The sequence below is a fragment of the Thunnus maccoyii genome, chromosome 6, assembly GCF_910596095.1.
Source record: "Thunnus maccoyii chromosome 6, fThuMac1.1, whole genome shotgun sequence".
NCBI lineage: Eukaryota > Metazoa > Chordata > Actinopteri > Scombriformes > Scombridae > Thunnus > Thunnus maccoyii.
The window spans coordinates 28,318,775-28,341,521 of NC_056538.1; the positions used below are offsets into that span (position 1 = coordinate 28,318,775).

Sequence of the window (22,747 nt, forward strand, 5' to 3'; positions counted from 1 at the left end):
ATGAGTCAAATCAAGTAGAAATCTTTCAACATTACAGTCCTTCTAGTGCCAAAGTCCCTTTTTTTGTTACTATACTTCAAACACTGTCCGAGGAAATACAAAGAGGAAAACCTTTAAATGCATTTTTGCACAAAATGACTTTTGACCCCTACCACTTACATTGAAAGCACATTTAAAGGGGAACTTTTAATAGCCAGTATGAACAGGAGGAATGATCCATATTAATGGTCCACATTAAAAACTTCCTATATTTTCCTGACATTGTTAAAGGAACGCTCTGCTTGCAATCGTATGATAAAATACATCTGATAGGCTTTTGTAAAGCATCATACTAAACACTTGAATTGTTCTACGGGGATATTTGGAGAAACCTGATAGATACAGTGTTATTTTTATCGCTCGCTGTGTGTTTGGTGAGCTGATGATGATTACATTTATGGGTGAATTATTCCTTAAACTTCTCAAACTGTAAACTATATGGGAAGTTTCTCTAATAAATCATTTGGAACGAGAAATACTGTGGATGCTACTACTACTGTACTTCTGTAGTATACTGCACTATTCACATCAGGGTTATATGGGATCAATTAGCAGGGCTTTGTTGAGAGAAGCACCTCTTAAATAGAGCTTGACCTATTCTCACTGGACTACTTGTTACCTGGGGACTTAAAACAGAAAATTAATTCTCTGCTCTGTTTTTTTTTTTTATTTTCAGAGGCATTTTCAAATTCAACTCGTTCTAACACATCGAACAGCTGATGTCTCAAAAATTAAAAACCACTCCGAGTGCCCTGCCTGAAGCAAAGATAACATTTACATGATCCTGTTTTCAATAAGCCATCAAAGAGAAACACAAGAGGCAATCTAGGAGGGGAAAGAATTAGTGGGGGGACAACATAATCAAATCACAACAGGCTGGTGGCGTGTGTGTGTGAAATTACTTTATTCATAGATCCAAGTAAACAAAGAAAATTAAATCTTTATCCATCTTGTTGCCTGCAAATCAAAAAAAAAAATCACTTGTTGAATAATTTGCCCGTCTTTCTCCTTGTGAAATGCTCAATGTTCATTTTTGTGCATATAATGAAAGAGGGGAAGACTAATCCACAGAAAATCAGATATCAAATGAGTTTCTTTCGAAATAAAAAAAGCCATTCTGAACACTACCACCCAAGAACAAACACATTGTGCCTCTTCTGCAGCAGAAATAGTACAAAATAAACCTCAGATAGAAGCTCTGCTACTTTAAAGGATGTCAGAAATAGTTTAATCTAGAGTGGAGTGCTCTTTCTTCTGCTTTTCTTTGTCATCTTTGCTGGTGTAATATTCTATTCCTTCAGCTAAATATTGATTTCATGTGTGAAATGAAACACGGCTCTCCTTGAAATGAACTGCAGGTACACAAAGTGAGCAGCTAAGAGCTTCGCCTCAGACTGTGAATGATGAAGAAAATTCATGGACAGAACAGCAAACGTGGTGATTTTATATGTGGATATATATTTTATGAGTCACAGTTTTTAGCCAGTTATGAATCAATAACACTAATTTGGATCTAATGAATAAGGGGGAAAAGTGTTACCTGATAACTTTAACAATTCGAGTTTAAATGTTCTGATATTCAGCTCAGGATGGACAATGTATTCAGATCCTTTACTGAGGTAAAAGCAGCAAAACCACAAACTAAAAGTACTAGATTACAAATAAAACCCCTGTATTCATAATTAATTTAACCAGTAGTGGAATGTAATAAAGTACATTTACTCAAGTACTCTGCATAAGTACAAATCTGAGGTACTTTATACCTCTATTTCACTGTATTTCAGAAGCAACAGCAGTTACTCAAACTGCTGATTAAGAATTTACATGCAAAACAGCGTATAAAATATGATGAATTGTGTAGATTAAACTGTATGTAACATGGTTTAAAATCACATATGCCAACTACAATAGTAAATTCACATAACATCAGTGCATCAATAATTGTAATCAAATAATGAAATATGTTAGTATACACCACTCATAGGGGCATTTTTCTGCAATACTTTAACTTTATTGATAGCGCATTTTGAATTGAGAACTTTTATTTGTGATGGAATATTTTTACCCTGTTATACTTTTACTTGAATAAATAATCTGAATACTACTACACTACACTACTGTCCTTAACTAAAATCATCATATACTTGCATGCAAAATGGCCCATTTTTTAGAGTGTTGAGTAAAAGGGTTAAAGGACGGGTTCACAATTTTTCAAGTCTGTCTTAAAACAACTGTCAGGAGTCCAAATGAACATTGAAATACATTTTTCTCACCATTATCATTCCTTTAAAAGTTCATCTGAAGCTAATACAAAGCTTCAGTTGTCGAAATGAGTCAAATCAAGTAGATATCTTTCAATGTTACCGTCTTTTTAGTGCCAAAGTTCCTCTTTTTGTTACCATACGTCCACTGCAGCTCAACAGGGAAAGGCTGTCTGACGAAACACAAAGACGGAATTTGATGGTAAAAAGACTCTTAATGTGGCAGATATCCACTTGACATGACTAACTCAGACTGCTGAAGCCTCATATAAGCTTAAGATAAACACACTGTGGATTTTTGCCTCCATCACTTACATTGAAAGCATATTTGAAGGGGGTCTTTTAACAGCCAGTATAAACATGAGAAATGATTACAGTGAGGAAAACCTCTTTCGCTGTTCATACGGACACCTTGTTTTAAGACACACTTGAAAAATTGCGAACCTATCCTTTAAGTAGGGTTAAGAGTGATATTTTAAAATATGTTTTTATCTATTATTCTATTGGATAATTGTTACTCATGTATTGACATGTAAGCAGCATTGAAATGTAAGTGATTAAAGTTGAGCTCATTTTAACTCCTTTATAAACTGTTGGGTAGTTTAATCTGTTATAATACATCATATTTTAGAAGTTTTACTATTAGTACAATATCTGGGGCTCAAATTTAAAAAGTCACATGTTATAAGTACCTGAGTGTCTGGTTAGATGAAAAATGATCTTTTAAAACTCATGTTGAGGAACTGACTAAGAAGCTTAAATTTAAATTGGGTCTCTTTTATAAAAAAAGAAGCAGTGCTTTTCTTTTAGCAGTAGGTTACAGATTGTACAGGCAACATTTTTTTATCACTGCAAGACTATGCAGCTGTAATTTACATAAATACTGCTGTTTATACCCTCAAACCCTTTCATGCTGTGTATCACAGTTCTCTCAGATTTATTACCGGTGACAGTTTTACAACCCATCATTGTATCGTCTGTGAGAAAGAGGGGTGGACATCACTTACCACTCAAAAGGAACAACACTGTCTTTTTTTTAATTTATAAAGCCATCCTAAATAAGCTACTATTTTGTTTATCATCACTCTTAAGACTTAAAAATATGAGATACCGTACCTTTTCACAAGTATGCATAACCTTGAATATCCCATATATGAACGTAGAACTGGGAAAAACATTCACCTATTATGCTCCTCATAGGTGGAATAAACTTAAGTTACCCTGGAACATTTTTAAGGATATAATGCTCCTGTTTATCTTAATGTGTCTGTTTTATCTTTTGTGTCCTTTTTGTATTTTATAATTTGTCTTGTGTTTGTGTTGTATTCATATCTGGTGTGTTTGTTTTCTATCTATCTATCTATCTATCTATCTATCTATCTATCTATCTATCTATCTGCATTGTCACTAGAAGCTAGTCTTAAAATAAAAGTAGTGAAGTAAAAAAACACAATATACTTCTGCTCCTAAATTATAGTGAGGTGGTATAACATGGAAAAATCTCAATTTTAAAGACTGTATCATTATTAAATAGATGTTATGTTTGACTTTACACAGGCAGAGCCCAGTGTAAATGGTGTTTTAGGCAAGACAAATTTATTTGTATAGAACATTTCAGCAACAAGGTAATTCAAAGTGCTTTACATAGAACATAAAAGGCATCAAGGTAAAATATAAAAGCAACACAAAGCACTATAAAAAAAGACATTTAAGTACAATTAAAAGCTAAGCTAGAATAAGCTTTAGGGCGGGTGTTCAGAGCAGCCGGTCGCCTGGTGGCGCAGTGCGCTCTGCTGTGCGCGGCTCAGCGGAACCAGAGGAGGGAGGAGGCAGCAGCAGAGGCAGAGCCGCCGCGCCACAGACACAGTCCACATTTCCAGAGGAGACCGACGCGCAGTCCCCTCCAACATTTTCTCTCTCTAGGCTCGGGTAACAAAACAAGCGGAGCAGGACTCGTCTCGCTCATCGGGATAGATTATCAGATTATTCCCAGGACTTTGGTTTGCTGTTTATTCTCCCGGAACGCCACCTTTCCAATATAGCTCACAGGATATAAGTTATTTACAGTAGCATAACCCGAGAAGATGGGTTCAGTCCCAGCGATATCTGTCCTTATTTTGGGCATTGTGGTTCCAGCGCTGGCCGGCTATATTGAGGTAAGTCTGAAATGTTTGATGTGATTTATTATGTGCCACGTTTAGTCTGACTCGGTCAAAACACCAGTGTTGGTTTCTCATGTAAAAGCAAATTATTTCGGCCCATATTTTTGTCCTCTCTACACATGAGGCATTTATGGCCAATCTCTGCTGATCTTTCAACCAAATACATATTTTATCTAGCTTGATGTGACTGTAAATGTTTTTTTTATTGGGCTTTGATTACTTTTTGCGCACAAGATTTCCTCACACAAGTAGCGGAATTGATCAGATTGATTTCGGGATTCATAATGTAAGGATTTAAATAACAGGCGACTTGTGTCTTTTATAGTTTTACAGCCTTTAAACGTGGTCATAAAGGCTGATATATAAAAATCTAGATCTACTTAGATATTTATGAGCTTGATTGCAGGTCAGTCTTCTCCTCAGTCTTGAGCACTGGTTGCAGTTTGTTGGTGCCAGTTGAACAATGTGGGGAAGGTGCTGTAACAGGAATTATAGCAGGGGTTTGCTGCAGAGATCAAATGAAAGACAACTGGCGCTTTGTCAGGCCTTTGGGGACACACAAGACCTCTGCAATGGATCATAAACAATATCCCGCCTGCTGTACTTAACAGTTACCTCCACCATGTGTGTCTGGATGTGTTGTGTCTCCTAATAAGAAAGGAGGAAATCTTTAATCTTGGTATTTAAACTCAAACCTTTCCTGTGTGAACAGGATGGCCTCCTCTAATGCTAGACCTGGTGATGCAGGCAGGCCCCTGTTCTTAATCAACACTGTCTTTGAATGGTTTATTTTGACAGGTTAGTCTGTAGCACAATTCAAACCACTTAAATACAGCACTGAAGGCCATTTGTTAGATCCAAATGGCCTAAATGTAGGTCCTCCTGTACAAACACACCCACTCACACATGCACACGTTTCATACCTACCTGATGTCCCATTTTTCCTGCTGCCTCACCAGTTATTGTCCACAGACTATGATGTCTGCAGTGTCAGACATATGCGTGTGTCATCGGATAACAATGCACCCATTTTAAGAGCAAACAGCCCAACCACCCACCAACCCCTCAGAGGTTGTAAACACAAGTCTTCATGCTCACTGTTGAAGCAAGCATGACAAACCCGTTTTAACAAGACGTCTCCTCCTGGCACCGTTATGCTGCCGTGCAAAGTGGTTATCAGGGAATGTTTCACTCTCCCGCATTTGCGACAGAACCTCAGCCATTTTGAGGCAGTATTGGCTGGCATTGTGTGGAGAGAAATAATGGTTATTATGTCCCCCAACTGAATCTATGCCGCCTCACGTAGCTCCACAAAGAACCTGTCCCCTCTGCAATGATTGCCTCCTCAGTCAGCCTTCCTAACCACACAGACGGACTGATCAATACCGTACAGACTCTCTTGAGATGATTAATGGATGAAATCGATGCATTTTCCTGATCAGTCACCCAGATTAAATTGAGAAATTTATGGTGGCTGCTCGACTGAGGGGCTCATGCTGAGGATTCCTGTGGTTTAATCAGGGCCCGTCCTAAAGGAAAGTGCTTTTTTTTCTTTGTTTGATATGGCATTTTTATTTGCGGTAGAACATCACATGCATAGAATTTGGTTTATTAGTGTCAGTTTTTGCACCTGCGATGCTTGCCTCCAAATACTGCCTGCGGGAAACCAATGACTAAGCAACTAAGTGATAATAAACAAAACATCTGAGAATACACAGCTTTAGAGTCCCAGAAAGGGAAGAACAAACCGAAACCCCAAAAAGATGACTGTATAAATCTAACACAACATTAAAAAAAAAACACCAGGTTACATTTTTAGCTACTAAAGCAAATGATTACAGATTCCTACGTTATTCAAGCATCAAGTTAAACATTAAATTGTCTTTTTCTCAACCAGGCCAGTAATGAAATCTGTGTAATTCTTACTTGTTTGAACCGTGTCAGTACTGAGACACCAAAAAAAACACAACTGGCTGCTGTTGAGTTGTTTGTCAGTGAGGCTGCTGGTGTATGTAGACCAGGCCTTGCTGATGAGCTTGTGGACACACAGATATTGCTGTGCTGACATGCTGGCTGCACACGCTCCCCTGGACCTTGAGCTTGAATTTACGAGGTGGTGAGAGCTCCTGCGAGACACAAACTCACCGTCCAGGCCTCGGTGGTCAGAGACGTTTTTTTTTTATTTTTTATTATTATTCCCTCTCGTCTGCCTCTCACCTTCCATTGTTCGTCCTCTCTCTTTGCATATTATGATTGTCATCGGAGCGGAGCGGCCCTCTTGTTTTGCAGTTCCTTCCTTTTTTAAGTGTTTTGGGATTAGCCAGATACTTCAGCTGTGTAAACGCTTTGGTTTTGTCAGATACCTGCGAGAGAGCCAGATCGTGAGCTTTTGTTTCTTCAGCTGTGTCCCCCCACCACCTCTCCCTCTCATCTGAGCATCTCTGTGTCAAAGCTTTACAGTCTGCTGCTGCTTCAAAAGGAGTTTTGCCCCGCTGCTTTTCTTGCTCTTTACCCCCTGTATCTTGGCTTATCATTTAAAACCTTTACTCATAATTTAAAACCTTTTTTGCATCCAAAAAAAAAAAAAAACAACATGCAAGATTTGATTTCAGTTTCACTCGCTTGTGGACAATCCAGAGTGAGCAGCTGTATCTTCTGTGGAGCCAATTTAGAAATAGGGCGCAGGCTAGAACCACATAGCAGGTTTACCCAGAGAATTGCATCACACTGAGGCATTTGCTGATGTTTCTCCAACTGGATTAGTGGAATACGGAATATCTGGAACAGTTAATGCATCAGGTACATTTTATTCTCAGTTGACTTAAGCAAGCAGAGATTATCACAGCCATAAAACACAATGTGAAAATGACGGCATGTTATGCAACACAACATCAAATTTTTGTGCATGTCATAAAATGAAAAAAAAATGTTGGTGTCGATCCTTCCACTAAGTATCTCAACACATGTCTTAATTCAAGGCAGGATTTGGCTAGCGTGGAAGAAAAATGCAGTGTTAACTCATGCTGGTCTGTTTGCAAACATGTGCTAGTCAGAGTGGTCTTCGAGGAGTGGACAAAGCAGATCCGATCCACAGAAGTGCGGAAATGCTCGATATTTGTGCTCAGGGAGAAGTAAGAAAAAATTCTCTTCAGCATAACCAGAAGAAAAAAAAAAGACTGTGGTGCTCTGCTTATTGCTCTTTGGTTGCAGTCCTCTTGCAGCAGCATTTTTTTCCTCTTATCATCTGAAGTCTGTGTGCGTGCCTGACTGTGTGTGCTTGTAAGCGAGCGTTGATATTAAAGAGTGCTCCTGTGTGCTTCTATGTGTGTTTGCTCTGGGTATGAGCTGATAGTGAACAATTGCATGTGAATGAATGCTCCCAGTTGGCTGTGATTGTCAGGGCGGGTGCTATGGAGCCGTCCGTTAACAGGGCTGAATGATTCCCTATGAGGGCCTTTTGTGAGCCCCTGAATAGCCGGGACAGCCCAGGGTGTCGTTACCATACAGAGATGATCAAGATACAGAAGAGAGATGAGGGCAGAGGCAGACTGTTGGCAATGTTTCACGCCTGAAAAACCCCCAAAACAACAATCAGTATCACTTGCATTTGATAATGATCTCTCAATACATCGTTGTGGGTGGCAGAGCACTGTTAAAGCCTTGGGTGAGCGGTTTCTTCTCTCTCTTCTGAGCTGTAAAGATTTCCTCTTTGACCTCCACGTTCTGCCGTGTCAATCAAGTTGCAGGTGGTGGCATGTGCTCCATCAGCCGAGAATCCGCCTCACTCGCCCTTGAATTTGTAGATTAGCGCGTAAAACCTTTGCTTTCAATTCTTGGGACAGCCCCGTATCCCTGTGAATCCTCTTAGTGACAAGAAACACAGGGTGCTTATAGATCTGCAAAGGGAAAGGTACTAATCCCAGAGCCCTACCCTTCTCTCTCCGCTCATACGCTCACTCTCCCACTCACTCAGTCAAACCCTCTTTTCTACGCCCTGCGGAGGCAAACTACCTTTTAAAGTTACACAGAAAAACAGTGAGTCACCTGTGTGTATTATCAGTGGCTCAACAATAAAAGTCTGATTTGTGCTCTACGGCACTGGTCACACCTAGCATTAGAATATGTGACCACTTGTGATCGGATCTCACTTCCCTGCTCTGTATACAAATAAACATCATTTCTGTTTGCAAAGACCAAATGCATTGATGTTTTTAACTGGTTGGAGGCAGCAATACACTTCCCGTGCCTAGTCTGCCGGAAATTAAAAGAAGTTTGAAAGAGAAATTTGGAAAGACCTTGGTGTGCGGGCAAAATCAAAACTCTTCAGCCCAAATGGAAATATGTTTCATGTGTACTCCATCCACGAGAATCCATTTTGCCTGTTGTTGTCTCACACTTAAATATGACGTTGTGGGTGCGTGAACGAATACGTATCTGCTCACGTAGAAGACGTCAATTGAGTAGGTGGTCCTTCAGTGTGGCTCAGGACACATTTGCGTACACGCTGCTAAAAGAATGCAGTCATATGCAGACCAGACCACCTCCCAATATGGTCTAAGTGATCGGATCTCAATGTGTATTCAATGCATCTTGGGTGGATTCACACCTGTGCTTAGAGCTGTCCCCTTGTGGTCGGATCACCCAAGATGCATTTTAATGCCAGGTGTGAACAGGCCTATTACTAACAGTAGGAAGGGATATCTAGTTGAATCTAAGCCCTTATTCTCCATCCTGTCATTTCCTCAAAGATACCTTCCTGCCACTTGGTTCATCTACAGTTTTTTTTTTTTTATCTCCGTCTGTCTCTCCATCTTCCTTTCACCGCCTTGGCTGTTTCTTCCTCCAAGCCTGTGCATGTCTCCTGGAGCGATTCCATCGACAGACACACTCTCAGCTCATCCCGGGGATTTAAATAGAGAAGCCTCATCAGGCGAGCCTTGTTCTCACGATGCCAGGCTTTGTCTCCTAGGCTCTGCGTGCGCTCTAATTATCCCAAGTGAGCAGAGTTGCCTCCCTTTTTTGCAACTCGAAATGTGTGTTTGTGTGTCTGTGTATGCCTTCGAAATGTGTGTGTGTGTGTGTGTTTGCACCCGAATCCTCTTACAGCTCAGCTCATCACATATTTAGTCAGTTTTTCTCGGTGAGAGATCCTGGGCGGTGGGGACTTGGCGCGGAGTGAGTGGGTTCAAATAGACACACTCATGACTGCACATCACTTAAGTTGCACCAAGCCTTCTGCCATATGTAGGCCAATCTGCACAGTCCTGACAATCCTTCTCGTGTATACACAGCCAAGGTGAACGCCACTACACCTGAGTCTGAGTGGTTTCAACAATAGCCGGGCTAAGAACGGCTGCATGAGAATTCCTTTTGTCAGTTTATATGCCAGAGTGCTCAGGAATGCATAGCCTGAAGTGCAAACGGCTTGCTGTATTGTGCTATGAGCGGCTCTCTTCCTGTAATAGTGCTGAGAGTGACTATACACCATGGCAAGTTCGGTAGACAAAAACATCCCCTTTAATCCCTTTGAAAGAAGTTCTGCCATTTCAGACTTTTATTTTTTAATGTATTTTCTGTTTGAGAATGAGTAGGCAGTCATCGTAGGTGGGTTAAACCCTGTCACCCCTCTGCCCAGCTTGTTTGTGTGTGTCCCTGTGGCTCTGTGAGTCACTCTTGCTGCTTGGGTTTTTCTTCCCATTAATAAAATATTTGGTGGGCTATCTATGAGTTATAGTGCACTTGTACCTCTGCCTATGGCCCCCGTCTGTCTCCTCCTCGGTCCCTGTCTGTCCATACGTGAGGAAGTCTGTGCCTGCTGTCCCCTCCTCGTCTTATTCAGGTGTGTACCTCTCATTTTTGTGAGATCAGTGAGTCATCCGCTGGCTCGAGCGAGGCTCGCGCACTGATTTGTATGCCTTTTTATCTGCCTGCACAAACTGGAATAAAATGGAGGCAGGCAGCTAAGAATCAAAGAGCTAGTTTAACTGTGTGCCAGGCATTATTTCCCACTGTTTGTATGTTCAACTGCACCAGAAAATGTAAGAGAATAAATTACTCAAAGGCTGTTTTTTGTTCTTTTTTTTTTACTTGTGTTTGAACCCATAGTCAACTGAATCGTGTCAATCAGACCCAGTTTTCCAAACATTAGTTATAATTGATGTGTCATTTCATAGCGATTTGTTGATAAGTGTCTTTGTCTCTTTTCTGTGTGAGCCAGAGTGTGTGGGTATGTCTGTCTGTATGTCTTTGTGTGTATATTTGTGTGTCTGTCCTTTTTCTCTGGATATGCATGTGGCACGCTGGGAGGCAAGTTTTTGATGTTTTTTTTTGTGTCTTGGCATCACGTTTGGCATCCTTTTAGGATGGGATTGAGAACGGTCACAGCCACAGTGCCTTTCTTTGTTGTTGTTTTGTTTTGTGGTGATTTGAAAGCCATGGAAATTCCTGTTTTATCAAGTTCTTCTTTGAGTTATGTGCATGCCCAGGTAAAAGCACTGAGTGGCCATGGTTTTATAACTGAGGGAGAAAGTGGGGGGCAAGGGGGTGGAGGAGGGGGGGGCTGTGCTGTTGCCTTGATAAGCTGGCTGGATGACTGGCAGGCTGCCTTGCTGCTGAGCAATGCTGCACAAATACTCTATCTGCTGCCAGGGAAAACAGAGCATGTTAGTTCCAGTTCCCTCCCTGTCCGTCTCCCTGCTTCCTGAGCTTCCTTTGTATCTGTCCTCTCTTTCCCCCCTGCCTGTTATGGAAATGGTATCATCCAGACTGGAACCAAGGGCGGCAAGGAGTCCATCCTGTTTCCTTTTTTTTTAAGTTTATCCTTTTTTTTCCTCAGGAGAGAGGGGGGGAAATTAAAATGTCAGAACGGTAAGAGATAGAAGCAGTGCAGTGTAACTGTATACCCCCAGAGAGAGAGGCCTGTGCTTCTGCTGCTGCTGCCGCTGGTACTCGAGCTGTGTGACGGCCCTGTTAGCAGGCTGTCTGATACAGCACTTTCTCGAGGAGAAGGTGGCCAAGGACAAACATCAGCCCTGTAGATTGGTCCACACGGGACACAGACAGAATAAGAGGGAGATTTCACTTACAAAGGAGGGATGATGAAAAGGGAGAGGCTAGGGAGTGTTCTACTTTGGACTTGTGAGACAGAATAGCATTTTTACCTCTCTTGAGTTTTTCTCCCAACTTGTCTTTAAACTCTTACCTTCGTGCCCTATAATCAATTCAATGAGAGGTGTTCGTGCGTGATAAAGAGCTAAATCCTGCGGATCTCCTCCCTGCCCTTACAGAGGAAATAAAGAGAGGGAGGTTTGAGTGTTTGTGTGTATAATTTAAGGAAAAGGCGAAACGTAAATGAGAGTTAGAGCCCGGCTGTAGTTCATAATTTCCTGAGTCTAAAAAAGAAAGTGGGGAAAATTGATGTTGCTAGCAGGAAACCCTGGGAAAACACAGGACGTGAAATTTCACTGAGATCATGTGCAGCAGCTCCATATCCTCCCATCAGTCTATACTTCCCTTTGTCTCCCCTGCACCGACTTTCGAGTCCGGAAGTAAAACAAACAGTTGTAGAGCTACAGCTAATGATTATTTTCATTGTTGATTAATCTGTTTATTAAAGGGGAGCTATTATGCTTTTCTTTATTTTCATATTTCATATTAAATGTGGCCAAAGTGTCAAATAATGAGGCAAACATACAGTATCCCTGTGAGCAAAAAGCACCGGCTTCAGACTGCTCTGAATGCTCGGTTTCCAACATTTTTTTCTAGTTTCAGTCCGAGCCGACATCAGCTCGTGACAGATTTCTTTATATGGTCATCTGCTGCACACACAACTCTGCTAACATTATGGTGTTTTTCCACTGTTTTGGGGGTAGTCACGCCGAGCCATGACTCGAGTTGAGCTGGCACGCTGTGAGTGTTTTTCCATTACGCAGCAGGGCAAAGTAAAATTAAGTTGTTTACCTGTTGGAGGTGTGCTGGTTGTCTTCTGCTCTTCATCAAACATCATCACTGTGGCTGTTTCTGCTTGTACTATTTCTCCTTGCAATTATTTCTAACTGAGCTGTTGAACAAATAGCTCTGAATTTCTCCATATCTTTTTGTGTTGATCTGTTTTTAGCACTGCTAACGAAGCTCTACTACATTTTATTTCCTGTAAATTCTTCACAATAAAAGCCTCCTGTTATTTGGTAATTTAAAAGCTTTTAATATGAAGCAGTAAAGCAGGAAATGTTGGGTTGGGCCTTAAAGAGACAGGAGCTAAAACTACCTGTTAGAGACAGAGGCTGAACTGAGGGGCTGCATAAAGGGCCAGTAAAAGATAAATAAGGAGGTTTTTTTTTAAACTGTGAGTCATGCAAAGCTATTCTAGTGGAGTCCCAGAATAAAAATATAGAGCTGGAAATGAACATAATAGGTCCCCTTTAACTGAGTAGTTGTTGGCCATAAAATGTCAAGAAATAGATGATTCAGGTTGCAAATCCTCTCATTTGAGAAGTCGGAACCAACACATTTGTCATTTTTACTTGATGAATGACTCAACAGATTAATTAATTATCAAAATTATTAGTTAATTTTGAGCTGATCAGCGTATTGATTATTTAACTAATTGTGTCTGCATATGACAGTTCCCAAGCGTGTCTCATTGCATGGTGTGTGTATTAGCGTGTGCAGAGTATGTAACAGCATGCTCGGGGGCCTAATTGTAGGCAGCATATTTAGCATTCTGCACCAGGCTTCCCAACACCCAGACCAGGCAGCGGTTGAGCTATGACCCTGATATTATCCTTGTAGTATCTCTCTTATTAATTCTCTAACTAATGACCAGTAGAGGTTTCCATTATCTGTCACAAGAAGTTATTAAAAGACAGTTCTCACTGAAGTGCTCATGGAAAATGACTCCTATAGCAACAGTGACTGTGCATCACACCATGAATTCTGAGCACTGTCAGATCACAAGTTGAAGGACTTTGTTGGATTTCGACATTATGTGTAAGTTTTGTCTTACAACCATTGCCTTTATACATAATAGTGCCCTGAATTGGCACTTTTTTCACTACAAAACTGCAGCTCGTGAATGCTGCAGCCGTGCACCTCTATCAGCCATTTTGATCTGAGATAAAAACCAATCAAGCACTCTAGAGAATTCCATTAGTTTGATGAGATATGAATATAGCTCCAAGCGCAAATCTGAAATAGTCTCCTGTTTTCAGACAAACCCATTAAAAGTCATTTGATCTTCTGGGGCTAATTATAGAGCGTTCTGAGCAGCTAGCTGTCTTCACCGGACTCCACCTCCTCCATAACTGCTCCCGTCAGTGTTCATCACATCCTGTCCTTATGTTTCAGGAGCCTATTTATCGTCACAGCGCTATTATTGAGGTGCTGGAAGCTGACAGTCAGACATTGCAGCCCAGTCATGCGAGGGCGCGGGGATTTGTCAGCCTCATAGACGCCATCATTGTGCTGATTTGGATTTGGGATCTTTCCCAGAGAAATTGCAGGATGCCGCAGAGGTCTGACTTGGGCCATACACTGCAGGGAGACACACAGAGGGTGGGGGAGCAAGGTCAAGCAATTGACAAAAAGAGAGTTTAGTAGACAGGCTTAGAGACGTATGCTACTGCTGTGAAGTCTGCTGCGAAGTCTATGTTATATTCTTCACTAGTCTGATTGAAATCCCTCCTCCCTCCGCCTGCAGAGAGGCAGAGGGAGGGCAGAGCAGGGCTTAATGACAGATAAGCATATCTACATTACATTCATCATTTTCCCCTGGTAAAGATGGCCTCCCTTGCATTGCCTGGAGCAGCACAGGCTAATGCAGCCATGTGGGTTGTGTCTCTGCTCCATTGCTCAGTGTCTGCAGGGGAGAAAAGGGAGCAAGGATCTCTGCAATCAGAGCACAGATTCATTTAAAATCAGCTTGGGTGGTCATGGGAGAGTGACACTGCATGCAGGGACCAGAGTCCAACTCAGCTGCCGTCCATAACTTACCTCCGAGTGGTAATTGAGTGTTGTCACAATGACAAATTTTAGCATGATAGTTATGAAAAATTATTGCAATATTAAATTTTTACACATTCATACTTGAACGATTAGCAAAATTGTTATTGATGCATTTTCAGTCCATCTATTCTCTGACTAATCATTTCATCTCCGAAACTGATCCTCTTTGCAAAATTTGCTACAGACACATCCCAGTGAAATATGGCAACACGCTGCTTGATGTCTGCACTTGTTTGCTATGGTTTTATAGTATTGAAACCATAGATGTTACAATGAGTTATGGCATCAAAGTCAAATCTCTGGTAACATACTAATACTAATAAGGTCAACAACTTTTTCCTCTCTTTTAGCATTCCCACACAGAACATCTGTCACCTACTGTCATGTCATGTTGCCAGATCTTTTGGAAACATTGCTACATGTCCTTGATCTTCTTTCTCCTGCAGTTCTCTGGCTGGTCTCCTGATCCAGCATGGCCTCACCACAACTCATGGCTTTCCTTGTAGCGACTGAATGTGATATTTCCATGTTGTCCTTGAGACTGTTTTTCTCCGCCCGCTCTCAATGTCAGCTCCCACTGAGCAGCATTCCCCTTACAGTCCCTCTGATTTAGACAGAGTGTTCTGCCTCCCCTCTTCTATTGCTGCCAAATCTACTGCACCACAAATTTTAGGGCAAATTGGTTATTTTATATCTTACTTTGTTCACTGGAACAGTCTGTCCTTGCGCTTCCCTCACCCGCTCCCCTCTCCCTCTCCCTCTACTATCTCTTTATTACACCTCTCACCTCATCGCCGCTTTCCCCTTTTGCCTCCCCAATTTCTCTTTTGCTTGCTCAACAATTACGTGCTCATTAAATGAGGGACTCCAGGCAGCTGAGAGAGATGTCAGTGACAGGGCTGGAGGCCTTGCTGAGGTGCCCTGTTACTGTGGTTCCTTTATTGACAAGTCTGCCTGCCTGTCTGCCAGCCTGCCTGGTCCTGAGGAGCTGCCGCGTGATGCTGCATGCTGATGAGCACAGAGTCATCCAGCAGGAAAATGAAAAAGCGGGTGTGGGAGTGACGAAAGGAAGGGTGCGGCATTGTGCTTTTTCTCAACTTGGAGGGAAAGAGGGGAAGAGAGGCAAGAGAAAGTGAAGTGAGCACAGGTCATTTCTCCCAAATCCCCTCTTCTCAGCACGAGAGATTAGGCGGCTGTGTTCTCCGGCAGACGAGAGAGAGGCACACTCCTGTGTCTAATCCTCCTCTTTTAAACTGCTGAGAGTGCAGTACAAAGTGGGGAAAGAGTCAACGTCCACATAAAGCGGTCCGCGGAAAACACAGGCCCATAGTTCAAAACAAACTGAGCCCCGTCTAACAATCGCCTAAGCCCTAAATCTCCTGTGTAGCCACTGCCAGAGTAGAGCCCACCACCGACTTTTTCCCGCCCATCTATCGCTTCTCAACAGGCTCTCACTCCATCACATCACCTGAAATTCCCTGCAGAAAGCTAGCACTGTGTCAGAAATACCCCCGCAACCCTCATTAACTTCTCTGCCTTGGTGATGTCAGGCTTAGACACACACAGGAGAGTGATACACATCGTGTACACGCACACACATCCCCCCATCCCTCCCCTACTCCACTCACCAGCTATATAGACCTCCCACCCAGCACAGAGAGGCTTTTAATAAATGGACAGGCAATGGCCAATTTAATCATGCTAATGTGTATGTTACAGTGGGCGGCTTATCGGCTATTTGATCTCCATACCGGCTCACTGAGAACGCCAGCAGCAGAAGCTGCAGGAGGAAGAATAAAAAAAAAATGCAAACTAAGGGAGGAAAGGAAGCAATGAGGTGAAAACAAGAGAAAGCTAGTCAATTTACTCTCCTGAACAAGCTAATGAAGACAGCAGCTCTGATTCCCAGTGAAGAGAGAGACATTAGAGACAAAGGAAACAGAGGAGATCATTAGGCAAAAGAGAATCTTTCCTATTAAAATACAAGAACCTGCTCAAGCATAAATGGAAAATTGGATGTCAACTAAGGCTTAATGCATTGTTTGACTTAGTGGTGAGTCTAGTTGTTCTGTCTATTTTAGTGGTAAACATCTGGCACAGTGATGTCAAGAATGTAATCCGCTCTAGGCCACGTGGACCGTAAGCCTGGATAGAGAGGGCTGAGAGGGACGCCAGCTCACATGGCTCTGAGAAAGAGAGACAGACTGAGAGAGAGAGAGACAAGCAGGTAGAGAGGTAAATATATAGAGATAGTTGAGGCAAGAGGGGATGGGTGCACAAAGAGTTGTCCAGAGTCCTCAAAGTGAATAGAGATAAAAGGAGGTGAGATGGAGAATTGAAGGGGTTGCTCATGCAGAGAGCTTTTAGTGGGCAGGCAGGAAGAATGGCTGATTGTACTGACAGGAGCACTGCAGGAGAGGCAGGCGTGCTCAAATCTGTCGTCAGCACACCATGCAGCTGTGAGGCCGCTGCAAAAAAAAATTCACCTGAAAATGGACCTCAATCATCACAGTCCTCCAGTCATTAACGTAAAATGAAAAGCAATTATCTTCTTCGTGCAAGAAACTGTTTTTACAGTCGTCCACCTTATTTATGCAATCATGCACCTGTGTAGCTTAGCAACTAAACAACAAGTCCTGGTTTAAACCCTCACTGTAATTATCTCTTTATCACTGCTGCAAACACTTATCAGTTATTTCTCTGTTGACAGACTTAAATGTGTATACCAACCTTTGTTGCAAGCAACAGCACACATCTTACACTCTGAATTTTTGTCTTGCTGTCATATTTTTGTGGCTTTAAAAATCACTGATGATGATGTGGGCTCAAATTTAATCAATTCTTCTTCTATTCTATTAAAGCTTCCTGTCACAATTGCAGCATTAAAGAAGCAATCAACAATTTATAGTCTTATGCTATTTTTGATTCTCTTTTTAAAGCTGTTGTGACAACTGGTTGCTGTTCTTTACAAGCCAACACAGGAGAGAAGCACATAAATATTTAATGATGGATAATTACCAAGATAGTTAAGTGATAGATAACAGCGTCCATTTTTTATTGGCTAGCAGTCACACTCTTCTTCCCTGCCTCTCCGATTCAGCCCATATTCGTTAATTCTTTCTTTGCCTCTTTCCTGACATCTCTTGACAGTGATTGGACTAATGAGGAAGCTGTAGACAAGCCCTTGCTATCACTTGACGTGTCTCTTCCCAAGTTCGGCAGCATATACTGCAAATAGTACACTCCAAACAGAATTGAAACAAATTTGCTCCCTTGCGTCCTCCTTCCTTTCATCTTCTGTGCTCTCTGGCTCCTGCTCCTCAGCCAGCTAGAAACCAATCTGCTCTACCTTAATCTAACCAGGTAGACGGAAAAAAAACAAACGATGGCTGTGTGTGGATGACCCTCAAAGCTGTGTGTGATGGGGGGGCTGGAGAGGTGGACGGGGAAGAGTATTATTCCAGGGAGATGCATGCAGTCGAAATCTGTGTCAAGAGGAGCCGTGGGGGAAATGGCTCTTCTGTCCCCTCCTGCTCTGGCTTGCTCTCCTCGCTTCAGTGGCAGACCCTCGGAATAAAAGAATAATGAAACACAAGATGCAGCAGGCATCCTGATGTTGGCCGTCAGGCACTCAGCGTGTGTTCACAGGCAGGCATCTGAACAGCAGCTCTGTGTCTGTCTGACGTGCAGCAGATAACAGCTGAGAGAAAGATGGCGAGACCACACAGTATTGACAACACCGAGTGTCTGAGAAAATGTGTCAAAGGGAAAAAAAACTGTGTGAAGTGAGGGAGGGGAAAGGGATTGAAATGAGGAAGACTGAGGACCTTTGTCCTGTGATGTCACAGCATGGCTTAGCTATCCGTACCAAAGGGCTTTTTTTTCCCATGACTGGCTGCCCTTTGGTCCCTTGCACCAACATTATAAATATCTGAGGTGCACTTTTGCATGGGTTAATAGGTTCTTTGGTTTGTCTTCTCTATGAAAACACTAAACTCTACCTCATAGGAACCTAACAGTTTTCTAAGAAGTCTCCCACAAAGACTGTTACTGATTAATATAACTGCACTTGCAGTGCAAACAAAACAAAAAGAACCTGCAAGTCTATTTCTTTATTTTTTTATTAGAGTTCAAGGACCAATTAAACTCAGCTGATGTGTGGATGGTTAACAAGTCAGCTAAGCTTCCAAGTTCCCTTTCCATGTATTCCAACAAATAAAATTTGTGTTCACAGGTGGGAAACACGTGAAGTTTCTTGTCTGCACTTGCAGCTCCTACTGGTTGTTCAGGGTGCCTGTGCAGTGGGTGTGTAACGTGGGGATAACAAGAATCCCAACGATAAAGCTTCTGGCAGGTGAAAAGAGGCAACTGAGGACACCATGTGTCACAGCAGTAGCACATGCCTGTCTACACCGTCCCCTGGCCAACAGAAGAGTTTTATTTCATGAAAGACCACAGCAATAAATAACTCCAAAACATTGGTTGTAGAATAGTTGATTTATTGTGCCTTTTTTAATTAAGTCATCAAAATTATTTATTACTAAACTACAACCACAGCATTGAAAAATACATAATTTATATCAGTACATTGTTGTATTTCTTTTTTAAAATCTATTTACATAAAATAACTACATAGATCGTACCAGGTTCTTGTTCTACCCACAATAGAACCAAGTTGCTCGCCGTGTGAACCTGCTGTGACAGCATACCGTTGCACATCAGAATCACTTTAAATCCCTAATTAGACACCGAAAATAAATTAAATGGGACACAAGCAGGTTCGTGCCACTTTTAATCAGTCTTCTGACAGGATTTTTCATTAAAGAGAATGGAATAAACTACCTTTTTGCATTAAAATCCCCTCTGAGCTCTCATTTACAAAACTTCTAAAGATGAAATATGGTTCTAATTAAGACACCACTTGACCCAAAATTTTTTTGCGTTATTCTCATGCGTTTAAAGTGTTTATTTCTCTCTCTGTACAAGCTCCATTGGCCAGGGCAAGCCTGGAAGACTAAGACCCCACTGGCCCACCAACTGGAGCCGCTTATAAATAGCCCAGACACACCTTCTCCCCAGTGAAAAGGCAGTGTGCCACGGAAAGAAAAGTGCTTTGCTCTAATTAACAGAGTCTTTCTTGGCCTAGTATCTCTCTACTTCCCTACATTAACATTTACATGGTGGGATTTTAGTTGACACTCTTATCCGCAGCCACTTAAAACGAACACATAGATAATTACTAGATCATAATGATTACAAGCAGCCTTCAGCAAGGAGTGCTAGGGTGAGAGCGACAGTGCCCCAACAATATTCTTGAGATAACAATGATGTAAGAGAGACGTGCAAGGGAAAGAAGAAAGAAAGTATGAGCTAAGTATAGATGTCGATGGCTTCTGTTCTATGAGAGCAAGATGCGGTATAGTATAGCAGAGGACAGAGATTTGGGAAAGAGGATCTGATTGAGCAGTGAGAGGGTCACATGAGGTTCCTCTTGAAGGGATGAATCTTCAGGCTTTGACAGAAAATGCGGAATGACTGACTCACAGTTCATCCCGGGGGCGATATGAATGTGTGTAGAACATTTACTGGCTGTAAATCCAGTAGTTTTTAGGACATTTCACTAAAAAACACAAATGTCAACTTCACAGTGGCCCCAAACGGAAAGTCAGGGAAGAGCCAAAGTCATTAGGATAAATTGCCTGGAATCCATGAATGTCAATCCAATAAAATGAGATATTTCAGTCCTGCTGACCGATGCTGCTTTTATGCCTAAAAAGCTTCATCGTAAAAACAGGCTGCATTCAGATACAATATGAATTAGATTTTCGCCTCACTTCTACAGGTGAAGTGGTTTTGTAGTCTTTGGCTTCAGGCCACTTAAAGCCAAAGGTCAAATTCCCTTACAGTATGGATATTACCAAGAACTCCAGTTTCACTTATTTTCCACCAGACTGTTTGAGTTCTGCATGTTATGGACTCTGGACAACTGAGAAAATATTCAAGTGAATATCTAGTGCAGATCTACGTCTGTTCTCCTTTGTTCGTGTTGTGTCTCTGACATTCATGCAGATGGCATAAATACTGTTTCCAGCTAAATAATTCAACAGAATGGCAGCATTCACCACATTTGTGGTGTACTAGTTCCTTGAAGAGAAGGTCCACCCAACATCACATTTATGTATTCTGTCTGAATAAGGACATTTTCATCTCAACATGATTTATTCTTCAGTTTAGTTTTATATAGATTTGGAAGAGAAGGTACTTTATTTGTAGCAAAGATGGAAAAACAATATTAAAGCAACAAATCGGTAAATTTGAAAATGTTTGTCATTAATAACATTATGGAAAATATTTTGTGAGTATGTCAAACCTCACAGCTGACTGTATCATTACACCAATACTTCCCAGAATCCTCCACCTCAAGACTTGCTCCCATTAAAGTTGCATAAACAGTCACTACATTGTGAACTTGGCTGCTGCTTAATCTGGAATTTTTTATGTGGCACTAACCTGCCGTAACACATCCTGCAAACTACCGTTATCATTATTCCTCTCCGAGCTCAAGCTGTGGCTTACTGTTTGGTAAATATTTTAAAAGAAACCAGCAGCAGTTGGTGCAGTGTCTGCTCGTCATGCGGAGCGACATTGCTGAACACACTGATGCACACTGCCATGGCAATGGGCACAGTTTTTTGTTCGGGGGGGGGGGGGGGGGACTATGCACAGACTTAGCTTTGTGTACTGTATATCTGCCATGTCTGTGAGTCAGGGGAGCTATGTTCAAACCTATGGAGCTGAGGGTCATTTTGGCGCTTGCACACAAGGACACAGTGTTGCTGAATGCACCAAACAGGGCAGAGCAGCTGTTATTGTGTCCTCCTCTGTGCCATTCACACGCCTCCTATCTCCTCTCCCTCAACGCAACACTGTCTCATATGCCAGTCTCTCAAAACTGTGGCCTCATTCCCTCTTCCTCCATTATTGTTTCCCTTTTTCTCGAATGCACCCTCCTCTTTCTTTCTTATTTCTCCTTCCTGTCCTCTCGCTCTGTCGCTGTGAGCTCCTGATGATCTATCTCCCTGCTTTCTTCTTCCTCCTCCCTTCGCTCTCCCCTGATTCACTTCCTCAGTCTGTTTCTCTCTCTCTCTTGCCCTCGCCTTTCCCCTCCACTCTCTCTCTCTCTCTTCCCCTCTTCTCCCCTCTCCCTCTCTCTCTTCCCCTCTGCCTCTCTTTCTTCTACAGCCTCAGTGTCTCTCTCCGTGTGAATAGCTGGGATGCTTTTGTAGAAGGTTTCCATAGTGACGGGCCATTTGAACAAGTCGTCATTCACGTCCGTTTGCTGTAAGCCGGAGAAAGGGCATGTTATCTCCCCCTGACATACAGGCAGACCTGTGGCACTCAATCACCACAACTGTTACCCTGCAACCAGCGAGCTGCTATGCATCTTCTAGCCGCAGCCTCATTACGAACACGTCTCACTACTGTTCGTATCCCTTCACTGAGCACGGCGACGTTCGGGCAACTATCAATGAGTTCAGGTTGCAGCTTATAGTTTGCCTCGGAAACTGTAAGTCAGGTTTACTGTATCTCAAGATGGAATATGTCGAATATTAACAGCAGTAAAGAATTACCACAAAACAGTACGCAATTAACTTTGCAGTTAAAACAGATAGTGTGCAGATAGTGAAAACGTCTTATCTCAGCTCCTCAAAAGTCTGCCAACAAGGACTTTTAATTACTTTTATTTATTTATTTAACAAAAAACAAAGAGTGAACATTATTGACAAATGGGATTTAACTTTTGTGAAACGTTGGGTTATTTTATTCTTCTATTTAACCAAATTAATCATATTTCTGTATTCATTTTTTTATCTTTATTTTGCATGCTTTAACATTGGTGTTATAATCCCGATATATTCTCTTTTTAAAAATATTTAGTAGTAGTAATTACTAGTAGCTCAAGTTAAAAAAAAACAAACATGTAGGACACAGGACCAAACTCCAAATAAGCCGCTGAAAAGGCAGCAGGCTAATCTAACAGCAGACCACTTGTATCAGAAGTCAAACAGGTAGAAGTTCCCTTCATCACGATCAACCTGTTTTCCCTTCTGAACAATTTTTTTGGCTTAAAGCATGAAAGGAAATATAGAACAAGGCTGCGTCAACGGTATTTCCAGCGTTCCGTACTTTGGAACAGCTCCACACGGTCTCATTAACAAAGGCATGTTCAATCAAGCACAGGTTGAGCGGAAAGGATTACAAATTGGCTTACTGTCTGATCTG

The 22,747-nt window shown here is 41.9% G+C and overlaps 1 protein-coding gene across 2 annotated transcripts in view; it reads left to right on the plus strand.

Annotated features, from left to right (window-relative positions):
• The first annotated feature begins 4,151 nt into the window (after window positions 1-4,151).
• The window catches only part of aplp2 (amyloid beta (A4) precursor-like protein 2), a 54,347-nt gene continuing 35,751 nt past the window's right edge, over window positions 4,152-22,747 (plus strand). Inside the window, exon 1 of one of the 2 annotated variants that reach the window (XM_042413689.1) lies at window positions 4,152-4,456. In XM_042413689.1, the coding sequence (XP_042269623.1) occupies window positions 4,385-4,456 (72 nt within the window). In that variant the 5' untranslated portion in view covers window positions 4,152-4,384. The remainder of the gene's footprint in view (window positions 4,457-22,747) is intronic. The other variant, XM_042413688.1, reaches the window with a different exon arrangement.